This window comes from Ochotona princeps, chromosome X (genome assembly GCF_030435755.1).
Source record: "Ochotona princeps isolate mOchPri1 chromosome X, mOchPri1.hap1, whole genome shotgun sequence".
In the NCBI taxonomy this organism is placed as follows: domain Eukaryota; kingdom Metazoa; phylum Chordata; class Mammalia; order Lagomorpha; family Ochotonidae; genus Ochotona; species Ochotona princeps.
The window spans coordinates 14,732,777-14,745,359 of NC_080865.1; the positions used below are offsets into that span (position 1 = coordinate 14,732,777).

At 41.3% G+C, this 12,583-nt stretch overlaps 1 protein-coding gene across 1 annotated transcript; it reads right to left on the bottom strand.

Moving 5' to 3' along the window:
- Positions 1-1,482: 1,482 nt before the first annotated feature.
- On the bottom strand, positions 1,483-12,312 carry LOC101536338 (transmembrane protein 35B-like). Its single transcript, XM_058659017.1, has 2 exons — positions 11,743-12,312; positions 1,483-2,260 (listed from the first exon to the last, which is right to left on the bottom strand). The coding sequence occupies exon 2, from the start codon at positions 2,231-2,233 to the stop codon at positions 1,784-1,786; it is 450 nt and encodes a 149-aa protein (XP_058515000.1). The 5' UTR covers positions 2,234-2,260; positions 11,743-12,312; the 3' UTR covers positions 1,483-1,783.
- Between the last annotated feature and the right edge of the window lie 271 nt (positions 12,313-12,583).

A 12,583-nucleotide genomic window follows, 5' to 3' on the forward strand; every position in this document is an offset into this window, starting at 1 on the left:
CTATGCAGTATGGTTACATAGCTGAACAAGCTCTGTTAAGAAATCCTAAAGAAATACTGTAGCTATGCAATAGATGAATTCGCAAACCTAAGTAGAATTTATCATTACTAACCACTTCAAAGTCATTACACTGAACAAAAATCTAAGGCAGGATAACTGAGTCTCTCAAGGAAGCATAAGCACAAAACCACGAATAACCATTAAAGGAAGTTAGCAAACTCCAAAAACAGAGGAAATAGCTAGCATAGCAAACAAGATTTTGAAATTAAGTGTAAAATGCCCAGAGATTATTTTACACAGAAAATATCTGAAGATAACGATAAGGCTAGAGTTTTGCGGGCCGGTAATGTGGTGTATAAGTTAAGCCTCTGCCTACAGCGTCAGCATCCCTTATGAATGCCAGCTTAAGCCCTGGCTGCTGCACTTCTGATCCAGCTCCCTGCTAATGCCTGGGAAAGTAGGGAAGAATGGCCCAGGTCCCGGCACGCCCATGGAAGTCCCTGAAGAAGCTCCCGGCTCCTGGCTGTAGACTAGCCCAGTTCTGGCTATTGCAGCTATTTGGGCCATGGGTGAACATCAGTGGATGTAGAGCTGTCTCTTTGTATCTCCTTCTCTAGTTATAACTACCCTTCAAATAAAAAAAAGCTATCTTAAAAAAAACAAAAAACAAAAAACAAACCTAGAACTTTCAGAAATAGAGGTAAGGGGCCCAGCACAATAGCCTAGCAGCTAAAGACCTTGCCTTAACCGTGCCAGGATTCCATATGGGTGTTGGTTCTAATCCTGGCAGCCCCACTTCCCATCCAGCTCCCTGCTTGTGACCTGGGAAAGCAGTCAAGGAAAGTACAAAGCCTTGGGACCCTGCACCCGTGTGGGAGATCCAGAAGAGGCTCCTGGCTCCTCGTTTCAGACTGGTGCAGCTCTGGGTGTTGCAGCCACTTGGGGAATGAATCATTGGACAGAAGATCTTCCTCTTTGTCTCTCCAACTCTCTGTAAATCTGACTTTCCAATAAAAAAATAAACCTTTCCTTTTTAAAAAGAATAAAAGCAGTTTCCAGGTCACTAGTGACTTCTGAGAGCATAGATGAGTTTTACAAAAACCCTCACCTAGATACTTCCACATAAAATTAGTATTATCTTATAATCATAGGAAAAAAAACTGCTCACTTGTAGAGTAAAGCTGCCAATAATGGAAGCAATAAGATAGCATCTTGAAAAATCTGAGATAAAATTATTTTGACCCTAGAATTGTATACTCAGCTTCACTAATATTCAACCTTGAAAGTTAGTTGAAAACATTTTTGCTTGGCAGGACGTCCAAATTGTTTTTTCTAGACCCTGAGAATTGAAAAATAACTCAGCACTCGGATAGTGTAATCTATGTTTGAAAACTATACTAATGCACTGTCACTTTTTCTTTAGCATGCAGTAGCAACAGTAAATGGGGTTTAGAAAGCAGTAATAAAGTGGGATATGTGGTCTCATTTTCATTGAAAAATTTTATTTGTATAAAGTCATAGAAAACAAGAGAGGTAGTTATAACAAGGCGTTAAAAGTGCTTATTTCTTATTTTCACATGACACGAGGAATGTCAGTACATGTAACATGTTTTCCCCCGGAGGGGGGGGAAAGTTAAACTGAGAGAGCTTGCATGCACACAGGGCCAGGTAAACATCAATGGGCTTGGGCACTTTGGGTAGCAAGGTGGCAATCTCTGTGTGCACCATGTTCCTGCTGTGAGGGTGACATGACACAGACAGGAGCAATTCTCTACTCCCACCGTTACTTCACCTTGGTTGAAGCTTTCTTCTTGCTGGGTCCCACCATGCTCTTGATTTGGGCTAAGAGCTGGCAGATATCCAGCAGCAGCAAGAGCCCCAGACAGATGATGGTCGGGATGCAGGTGCTCAGGGGCTCCTGCAGACACATCAAAGTGAAGACAGCTCCGATCATGAGCAGGGTCAAGATCAATTTACTGATTTCTTGAAGTATCGGTGAGCCCACGACCAGCAGGAACCCGGATAGCAGTTCCAGCCAACCCATAGCTTCCCAATAGCTCAGGGGATCTGCCTGGTGGCTGATCAAGTGTGACGGGAACACCTCGGTGAACTGCTTGATCAGGGCTTCCAGGTGCTCTAACTCCACCGGCGGCATCCACATAATCTTGGTTGTCCCGGTGAACATGAAGAAGCCACCCAGCAGAACATGCAGCGTGACCAGCGTGGGTCCCATGGCTCTTCTTGGCCTCTGGGACTTTGTCTTTCAAAGAAGAAGAAAAAGTAAAAAAAAAATAATCAAGAGAGAAGTGAAAGGAAAATAAATATAAGTAAACATTGCTGCAATCTTAAAAGAAGCAACACTGGGCCCCGTATGATGATTCAATGGTTAAATATTTCCCCGGCATATGCTGGGATCCCATTTGGGTACCAGTTTGTGTTCTAGCTGCTGAACTTCCCTTACGGCTCCCTGCTTGTGGCCTGGGAAAGCAGTCGAGGATGGCCCAAAGCCTGGGAACCTGGCACCTGTGTGGGAGATCTCGAAGAGGCTTCAGGCTTTGGATCAGCTCAGCTCTGGCCATTGTGGCCACTTGGGGAGTGAATCAGTGGATGGAAGATCTTTCTTTCTCTCCATAAATCTGATGTATCTTTACAATAAAAAAATAAACAAATACATTTTAAAAAAAAGCAGCAACACCACCACTCTAACTCAATTCCTCTGCAATTTCAGAATGTAAGGGGTGGGCCCGGCACGGTAGCCTAGTGGCTAAAGTCCTTACCTTGTATACTCCGAGATCCCATATGGCCGCCGCTTCTAATCCTGGTGGTCCCACTTCCCATCTAGCTCCCAGCTTGCAGCCTGGGAAAGCAGTTGAGGAAGGCACAGAGCCTTGGGACCCTGCACCCACGTGGGAGACCCGGAAGAAGCTCCAGGCTCCTGGCTTCAGGTTGACTAAGCTCTGGCCGTTGAGGCCACTTGGGGAGTGAATCATCAGATGGAAGATTTACCTGACTTTCTATTGAAAATAAAGATAAAATTTTTTTTAAAAAATTGCAGACTGTTAGGGACATAGGTAGAGTGAAGCCAATGAATGCTAAAGTCCTTTCTTTTATTGTGTAGGATGTGGAAAAATGAGATATTCATTAATCCTAAATGTCAATGAAAATGTCAATAATGTATCAAAACAACTATATGACAGAAACACATCAACTCAGCAAATTATGTGTGCCATTTACATTTACATGAAAGCTGTTATACCTATTTGAGAATGGTCCCAATATTCTTTGGACCTTCAATATCAATTTGAAAAAGCGGTCTGCTGAAAGGGAAGTTTTTAGCTTAGTGATTCATCGCTTCTTGGCCTTTTGGCTAAGGTCAAGTGTAGCCTAGTGATTTAGACACTGGTTGAGACACCTGTGTTTGGACTCCCTACGGTAGGTACCTGCTTCTGGCTCCTGATGGGAGAATCCTGCTCATTCAAACCATGGGAGGAAGCATTAAGGATCTGAGTTTCTACCATCCATCCTAGATTGTTTCTTGCTCCCAGTCGCAGCCTAGCCCAGTCCAGGTCATTGTATGTATCTGTAACACGACACAGCAGACGGAAACTCTGTCTCTTAAATAAAAATTCTAAAAAGGCTGTGGGAAAAGTAAAAGCTCAGGGCTGGGTGGCATCGTGGCTCAAAGGATTAAAATGGAAACATTGTCAACGCCTATCAGAGTGTTTGATTCCTGGCTGCTCTGCTTCTAATCTAGCTCCCTGCTAATCCTCCTGAGGAGGCAGTGGAAGACAGCCCAAACGCTAGGGCCTGAGACCCAATTGAATCTGCGCTCTTGGCTTTGGCCTGGTCCAGCCCCAGCTGTTACAGCCTTTTAGGAAGCAAAAGAGTGGATCTTTTTTTCTCTGTCACACTGCCTTTCAAATACATGAATAAATTCTAATATAAGAAGCTAGCATTTATTAAGCAATTTCTATGTGCCAAAACTGTGCACATTTTGTATTTGATCTTGTCATTTGTCATTTGATTTGGTTTCAACCTAATGAAACAGCTATATGAAATAGCAGAAAGGGTTATTATTCCTACTTGTGTTTTACTGGTGAGAAAAGAGTGCTGTAGTCTAGGTAAATTACTTGTCTTAGGAGTTCAGACAATGATTTCAGAGCTCTTTATCATGTACTCTTTTGCTACCATGTAACAGAGCCTTATTCATTTCTTCGAAATCAGAATACCAAGTCATTGGGTAAGTAAAGGAAGGGAAGAGAGTGGACTAGAGGAGAATAAGATGCTCTTCCTACCTTAATTTACTCATTTTCAGCCTATTATGAAAAAAGCAGTATGGCATACTTTCGTGAATGGATTTTGACATGTAGAGTTCCTGGAGTTGGATCTTCATTCATTCTAGTCCTTACCAGCTGAGTGCTCTTGAACAAAGTGCTAAATCTTTCTATTTATTTATTTATTTATTTTTACAGATTTATTTTTTAATTTTTTATTGGAAAGTCAGATATACAGAGAGGAGGAGAGAAAGTTATACCATTTGTTGATTCACTCCCAAGCGGCCGCAATGGCTAGAGCTTAGCCAATCTGAAGCCAGGAGCCTGGAACCTCTTCCTTCAGGTCTCCCACGCAGGTGCAGGGTCCCAAGGCTTTGGGTCGTCCTCAACTGCTTTCCCAGGCCACAAGCAGGAGAGCTGGATGGGGAGCGGGGCTGCCGGGATTAGAACAGATGCTGACTTAAGACCCTGGCACGTGCAAGGCGAGGACTTTAGGTGCTAGGTTACCACACTGGGCCCTGTATTTTATGTTTTAAAGACTTATGATCCAAAGCTGGGAGTCTGGAGTTTCTTTCAGATCTTCCACATGTGTGCAGGGTCCTAAGAACCCAGGTCATCCTTCGCTGCTTTCTTAGGCCATAAGCTGAGAGCTGGATGGGAAGTGGAGCAGCTGGTACACGAACCAACACCCATATGGGATGCTGGTGCCACAGAGTGGAGGGGTTAGTTTGTTGGACCACAGTACCAACCCCTGCTAAGTGTTTCTAAGCTCTGATTTCAATGGCCATAGAATGGAAACATTAGTATCTACCTCACTGAGTAGTTGTGCTGCCTGCTGCTAAATGTTTCTAAGTTCTGGTTTCAATAGCCATAGAATGGAAACATTAGTAGCTCCCTCACTGAGTAGCTGTGTGACCCCTGCTAAATGCTTCTAAGCTCTGGTTTCACCAGCCATTGAATGGAAACAGTATCTAATTCTCTGAGTAGTTGTGAAGATTGCCATACTCTTGTGAAACACTTGAAGTTGTTGTTACTTAAGACAAAGGTAACCTGCCTTGCCAGTTGATTGATGACTTTTATATAGGGAGATTAGGAAAACTTTCCTGTAAGAGGTAATATTTGAGCTAAGTTGTGGGGAACAACTTGTTTAATGTGTAGAGATGGGGCATAGGTTCGTTCCAGCTAAGAGCATGAGGAAATGTATGGACACCTGAAATCAAATTGGGTCACATGGTACAGTAGACTAAAGCAAGTAAAACTTACACAACGGCTTTGATTTGTACTTTGCAAGATAAATGATATTCTGACTCCCTACAAACTACTTGGATTTCCTCCCTAATATTGCTATCCTGTGCTCCACTGAAAAGTGTTCTGTATGTTTTCGTAATCTAACCTGAGGTCTGTTCACAGCTGTTTCCATGCCCACCTGGTCTCCAATATAGGAGCTAGCAATAAATAAATGAATAAATAAATAAATAAATAAATAAATAAATAAATAAATAAATAAATAAATAAAATAAAAGAAAGAAAGAAAGAAAGAAAAGAAAAAAGCCTTCCCAGCTGCCCTTGCAGTAGTCCTCTGTTGGAGGGCTTCTGGGAAAGGTTTGCTTTACAATGAAAGAACAAATATCCTGTGACAATTTCTTATCCCACTGCTATGTCTGGAGTTGCAGCAATCATCTTGTGCTCATGAAATTGTTAAACATTTCTTCTGAGGTCAGGATTTGGACTGAACACCTGCACTGGACCAAGCAGGCCAAACCAGTATGGAGTTTAATTACAGTAACTGAGCTTTGATTGGTTGCAGGAGGCTCTGTAGCCAATGAACTCATTAGGCTCTAAACAAGAACTACTCACACTGTAACTAGCTGACAAAATGAGGCTGCAGCCATGTGAGCTGTTTTCCTACAAATGCTGTCTGATCACTCTGTTGACTATTGTTCTCAGAATGCCCTGATTCTGGGAGCTACCCAATTTGTGATTCCTTGATTCCTTCCTTCACCCCGTTTTTTTTTTTTTTTTTTTGTAGCTTTAATAAACTGTACTGACTTTAACTGGTCTAAGGAATTTTCCACTTAACAAATTTATACAGCAGAAGATTTGGATATAGCTGAGACCCCAGCAGCCACAAATCTCCAGACACCTTATTAAGCAAGCAAAAAAATGAACGTACTATCCACTGTGAGCCAGCTTTCCTGTCCTGGTGGCCCAAATCACTCCTGAAACAATGGGAGATACTGAAGACATAAAGCAGAAATGCTTTCATTTGGGCAGGACTTTGTTTGTTCTTTTTTTTTTTTTTTTTTATCCCCAAGTCAGAACCCACAGTCCTAATGATTTTGAAACACAATCTAGTATTTGGCTGACGTCAGCCTTGGACTGGGAAAATCTGTAAACAGGCTCTGACAACTTCATACCAGAGACAGGAGGGCTAATATTCAGTGCCATGACTCATCAATATAGGTTTCTGTGTGGTCTCTTAAATCTATTTATTATTTGTTCTGTCTGAAAGCATGTTCTGTCGTCAAAGAGAAAATGCTTTGGCATTAAATAATGACCCTACAATGTCAGAATAATTGGATGCAACATCCATAAAGAGGATAAGGGAATTCATCATGATACAACTGTTACTCTGCTGCCAGATATAAGCAATGTAGTATAAGTTTCTGCAGTGGAAAAAAATTTACACAATGATTCCAGAAGAGGATAAATGATTAACTTAGTGTCAAATTTCAAGGTACAGATTCATTCATATGTATTTTTTCATATCTTGGTGGCCTTCACAGTTCAATCATTTAAATTCAATACAAGAAATATAATTTCAATTGTTTGGTTTGGCACAAAGATAAAACTTTGAAAAATTAAGAAAACATAAATGAAATTGCTGAAGAACTGACTTCACAATATTTAGCAATTGTGGGCTCCTTAGTTTTAATGAATACGCTGCTATGCCACTGTCCATTTCTTGATAGTACCTAAGTCAACAATCTTGATAATATTTAGAAGAGGTAATTTTGACATGTTTCATAAATATCAATGCAAAACTAAAGCTACAATTCATATTGTTCGAGAAGCATTGTTTTGTTTCAATTTTAACTTAGAAAATGGTACTTAGTAACAGTAAGCTCCTAAATTTGCATAGCAATACATGTGACATTTGTCCACTTTCTATGAAGAAAGAAAGGAAGAAAGAGGCACTTCACTTCCTTAGGGCTAATTATTTCTTGTTCAAAAATTTCTACAAATTAGGGTTGGCATTTGGCCTAGCAGTTAAGATGTCAGGATGTCTGCATCTCAGGTCAGAATATCTGTTTTCCATCCCTGGCTGTAACTCCATCTTCCTTCTAATGCACACCCTGGGAGGCAGTGATGATAGCTCAAGCAGCTGGGATCCTACCACCCATGTGGGAGACCTCGATTGAGTTTCTGGATCTCAGCTGTGGCCGCAGTCCAGCTTAGGCTACTGTTGGCATGCAGGGAGTGAACCAGGAATGGTAGTGTTGGATGTTCTCTCTCTCTTTCTCAAGTAACTAAAATAGTCACAATAATGAAAATCACAAAGATCTCTAGAGGCTTGAGGCTTTGGCTGGAGATTTTATCTCCACAATTGTGACAGAACTAATTACATGGCAAAGGCAGAAAGCACATGCACCAAAAACAGCCTCAGTTGTGTTTTTAGTTTCCCTACAAAGGCTGGTTTAAAAGTCAAGGCAGAGGGATGTTAGCCCAGTCACTAAGATGTCTGTGTCCTACATCAGAACATCTGGACTGGATTCCCAGCTCTGGCGTATTGTCTCTATCTTCCTGCTAATACAGACACTAGGAAGCAGCAGTGATGGTTCACGTAATTTGGTTCATATCACGCACGTGGGAAACCTATATTCAATTCATGGCTACTGGCTCCAGCCTGGGGCTTGGCTTGAGCTGTTGCACAAATCTTGGGAGTGAACCAGTGGTTAGGAGCTCACTCTTGTCTTTCTGCTTTGCCAATAAAACCATATATAATGTAAAAGTAGTTCAAAGGATAAGTAAAAGTTAATTTATTTCTGCCTGGAGAAAACGAACATCTCTAGTTGATGTGTTGTTAATCAGCACTAGCAAAATAGGAGAGAGTGGAATCTTCTCTTGGGGGATAGCACAATTAATTTATAAGGACACACTCAAAATTACATGGGGAGTGAAGGACATAGAACAGTGAGGACATCAACCGATTCCAGTACCTTTTGATTCATCTGTTAAAGTATACAGAGTCCATCCCTGGCTGACAAGAAAAGTGAAGCCTAGAGAGAAAATAACTTTGTAGATAGCTATTGTACCAGTCTGTGTTAAAACAGGAGTTTCTTTCCTTTAGCCTGGGAAGTGCACATTCATTACAATCTACATAATTTACACATAAGTAATTTAGGAAGACTGGACTTTCCATTCATCAGTTTTCTGTAACTCCCTTTTCATTCTTCTGTAACTATCTTCACGTTGGGAAACAAAAGAACTGTCACAATAATTTTCAGTTACTTAAATGTGGAGAATGCCAAATAAAATCTAATGACTCTATTATTCTTCCTTTTTACTAATTTGTAAAAGTTCTTATTTATGGCAACCAAAGAAACAAAGAGAGGTCTCCAATCTGAGGATTCACCTCTGAAATGCCTGCAATAATCATGGCTAGGCTAGGCCAAAGCCAGGAATGCAGAACTTGATCCAAGTCTCCCACTTATAGAATAGGAACTCTAGTATTTTAGCCATCACCTGCTTTCCCTCAAGGAGTACATTAGCAGGAAGCAGGAATGCAGAGCAGAGTGAGATGTGAGCATCCTAGGTGGTGGCTTCATTACTGTGCTAAATGCCTGCCCCTGTTCCTCCCCCGTTTATGCTGAAGCAGCAAATCTTTTGACGCCAATCCAGGAAATCCAAAGACAGTTTAGGTAGAAAAGCTATCTCAGTTTTATTATTTCATGGTCTGGATCTGACAAGGCCAAGAAAAAGTCAAGAATTGTGAGAAGACAGATGGCATTAACAGAGCTTTAAAAATCTAACATGTAGCAGAACATTTTAAAACCACACTAAGTAACAGTGATTTTTTTTTAGGAACTTAAAAATGAGAAACTGTTGTCAGGATTATGCCAGAGTTTTCCAAATATACAAGAAAAGGAATATTTTTTTGACTTATTAAATAGGTCCTAAGACATTTAAACAGGTCACCACAGGAACTTGTTATCTAGGTTTAGAATTACTCAGTTTTTCAAAAAGAAAACTCAAATTTAGCTTTTACTTTTTGTATATCACCTACGCAATACTTTTCAGCCAAATATTTATAAGCCTTTTAAAATAAACAGGCCTACACATTGAATATACCTTTATCATTATACTTTTAATTAATCTTAATGTTATTTTACAAGTGAAAATTCACAAAACAAAATTAACTGAAGTATCAAATTCAGTGGCATTTAGTACATCAACAATGTTGTGAATTGTGCAAAAACTTCTCAAATTCACACAGGTTTTCAGAATACTTATTTTCCTTTTGAAGAACTCAAATTCTGGATATTGGAACCTTACAAGATATATGATTTACAAACATTTTATTATATCCTATAAGTTATTTGTTTTTCACCTTTTTTGTAGTGTCCTTTGGTATACAGAAGTTTCTAGATTTAATGTCTGATTTATCTCTTTTACTACTGAACTTTTGGTGTCATATCTAAGAATCTGTTACCAAATCTAAGATATCCTCATATTTTCTTCTAAAACTTTAGTAAAGGTCTAAATTAAAGTTTTAAAGTCAATATCTAATTGTCTAGCACCATTTGTTGAAGAGACATTTTTTTTCCCCTCATCAAGTGATCTTGGCACTCTGATCTACACTTAACCGGCCATAGAATATGGGATCATTTCTGGACTCCGGATGCTATGCCATGAATCTATACTTGTATGTTGCTGTTTGCCTGTCCAGTGATATTTCAAAATGAGTTTTGTTTATGCTTGTATTATCTGAGACAAGTGGCTCCTGAAGTCTCTGTTGTGTTAGCTTGCTAGTCAGTTTTGATAGTGTTTTCTGAAACACCTAGAGGCAGAAACAGGAGAAGAAGGAAGAGAAAAAAAAATAAAGGCCACATCTCTCCATCTCTCATTCTTTGCACATGGGTTCTGTTTTGCGGCACTCCGTCAGTGCTCAGCCGGCCATTTACCGAGCCTGGAGGCCAATCTGTAGTGAACGTTTAGGGTCTCCTCAGCTCTAGGCATGCAAGAGGCATGTGGCAGAGGTTCATACAGGAGCTTTACAAGTCCTTCCCCCTCCTGATAACTCCTTTGCCAATCTTATCTTTCCCAAGTTTGCTAACCAATTTACTGTCTTGACTGTGTCCTGTGCCCTAGGCTGCCATAGCCAATATTTGAAATGCTTTTGGCAAAAACTTCTGGGGAAACTACCTCAGCCCTAGGCACATTCTGGGTTGGATGAAACAAAGCAAAGCCTCATGCCAGCCCTTTAAAGAGCTGCTGGATGAGCCGAAATACCTAACAAGTATTGGGGAGGTGGTGCATGGTGCCCTACTTGGGACCAGCCAGTGCACTAGGAATGTGATGGCCATCCTCCCCATGAAGTGTGGGGCACTGGAGGTGGTTCTCCTATCTCAACACAGCAGCTTTTTGCTTCACTGACCCTTCCCCTGGCTGGTATGTTTGACTAGATTCCAGAGATCTGTAAAAGGTGATTTGGACAGGTGCATTAGTTTCTTTTGCGGAGAGACACAGTTACGCAGTTTTGCTGATGTCATCTTTAATATACTTTTGATTTTAATGTGTTTGGACATAAATATGTGGTTATGTTAAGAAAGGATAACATGGGGCCTGGCACAATGGCTCAATTGGTTAATCCTCCCTCTGCAAGGGCCTGGATCCCATGTGGGCACAGATTCATGTCCTGGCTGCTCCACTTCCCATCCAGCTCTCTGTTTGTGGTGTGGCAAGGCAGTAATGGATGGCCCAAAGCCTTGGGACCCTGAACCTGTGTGGGAGACCTGGGGGAGACTCATGGCTCCTGGCTTCACTTTGGCTCAGTTCTGGCTGCTGTGGCCATTTGGGGAGTGGACCAGTGGATGGAAGATCTTTCTCTCTGTCCCTCTTTTTCTCTGTAAATCTGCCTTTCCAATGAAAATCAATAAATGTTTCAAATGAATGAATGTAAATGACCCATTTATTAATTAAAGCCAGAAAGCTAAGCACCGTGCTTGGTGCTGCGATATCAGCGAGACAGACTTGTACACAGGACAGGAGAAGACAGAACGCCAATCAGTAATTAGGTGAATAAATGCTTGACTTAAAGCTTTGAGATGACAATGATGCCAATATTTATAGATCAGTTGTTGTTTTAAACCCTTGGCAAATGTTAACTCAGTCATTCTTTGCCATCACCCTGAGCTGAACACTATTGGTACACTTGAAGAAAATGAAATGTAGAGAACTAACTTACCCAGGACAGCTGATGGTATGTGGAAGGGCGAGGATGTCAATCTTGGCAGTCTGCTTTCAGGGGCTATGCTGCAGGGCGAGGTGGGGTGGGCAGGTGGGGAGGGGAGATGATTAACATTATGGTTAAAAGCAATGTTTTGTCAATCCATTTTGTTTCCCTCCTGGGCACTAAGAAAATGGTATTTCCCAGGTCCCTGGTGTGACTCATTTGGGTAATGGAATAAGGGTGGACATAAACAAATCTGAAGTGATGGCTTTCTGAGTGACAGTCGCCCCTCCTCAATCAGGTGTGCCTTCATTGAGCCTTGTGAGCCACAGAAATAAACTCTGTGTTGAGTTGCTGAGATTTTAGGGTTAGGGTGAGCTGGAATATACTATATTATCAACAGTATACATCTTAAAATTATAAAACAGTTCAAAATCAGTGACAGTCCTATCTCTCTAAATTTCCAAGTTCTTTAAATTGTTGTATTTCCTTTCGGCATTTCTTCAAGAAATCTATGAATATAACTATGTTCATCTATGGTACAGAGAACTCTAATTCATCTGAAGAGTTACGCAGAAATATAGTAATTGGTACCGGTGCGATAGTGTAGCTAAAGTCCTCGCCTTGAATGCACTGGGATCCCATATGGGCGCCGGTTCTAATCCCGGCCGCCCTGCTTCCCATTCAGCTCCCTGCCTGTGGCCTGGGAAAGCAGTCGAGGACGGCCCAAAGCCTTGGGACCCTGCACCTGTGTGGGAAACCTTTGGATTGGCTTGGCTCCAGCGGTTGCAGCCGCTTGGGGAATGAACCATCAGACAGGGGATCTTTCTCTCTGTCTCTCCTCCTCTCTGTATAT

Excerpts from the sequence above, each read along its gene's own strand:
- LOC101536338 (XM_058659017.1), bottom strand. The coding sequence starts at position 2,233 with ATGGGACCCACGCTGGTCACGCTGCATGTTCTGCTGGGTGGCTTCTTC.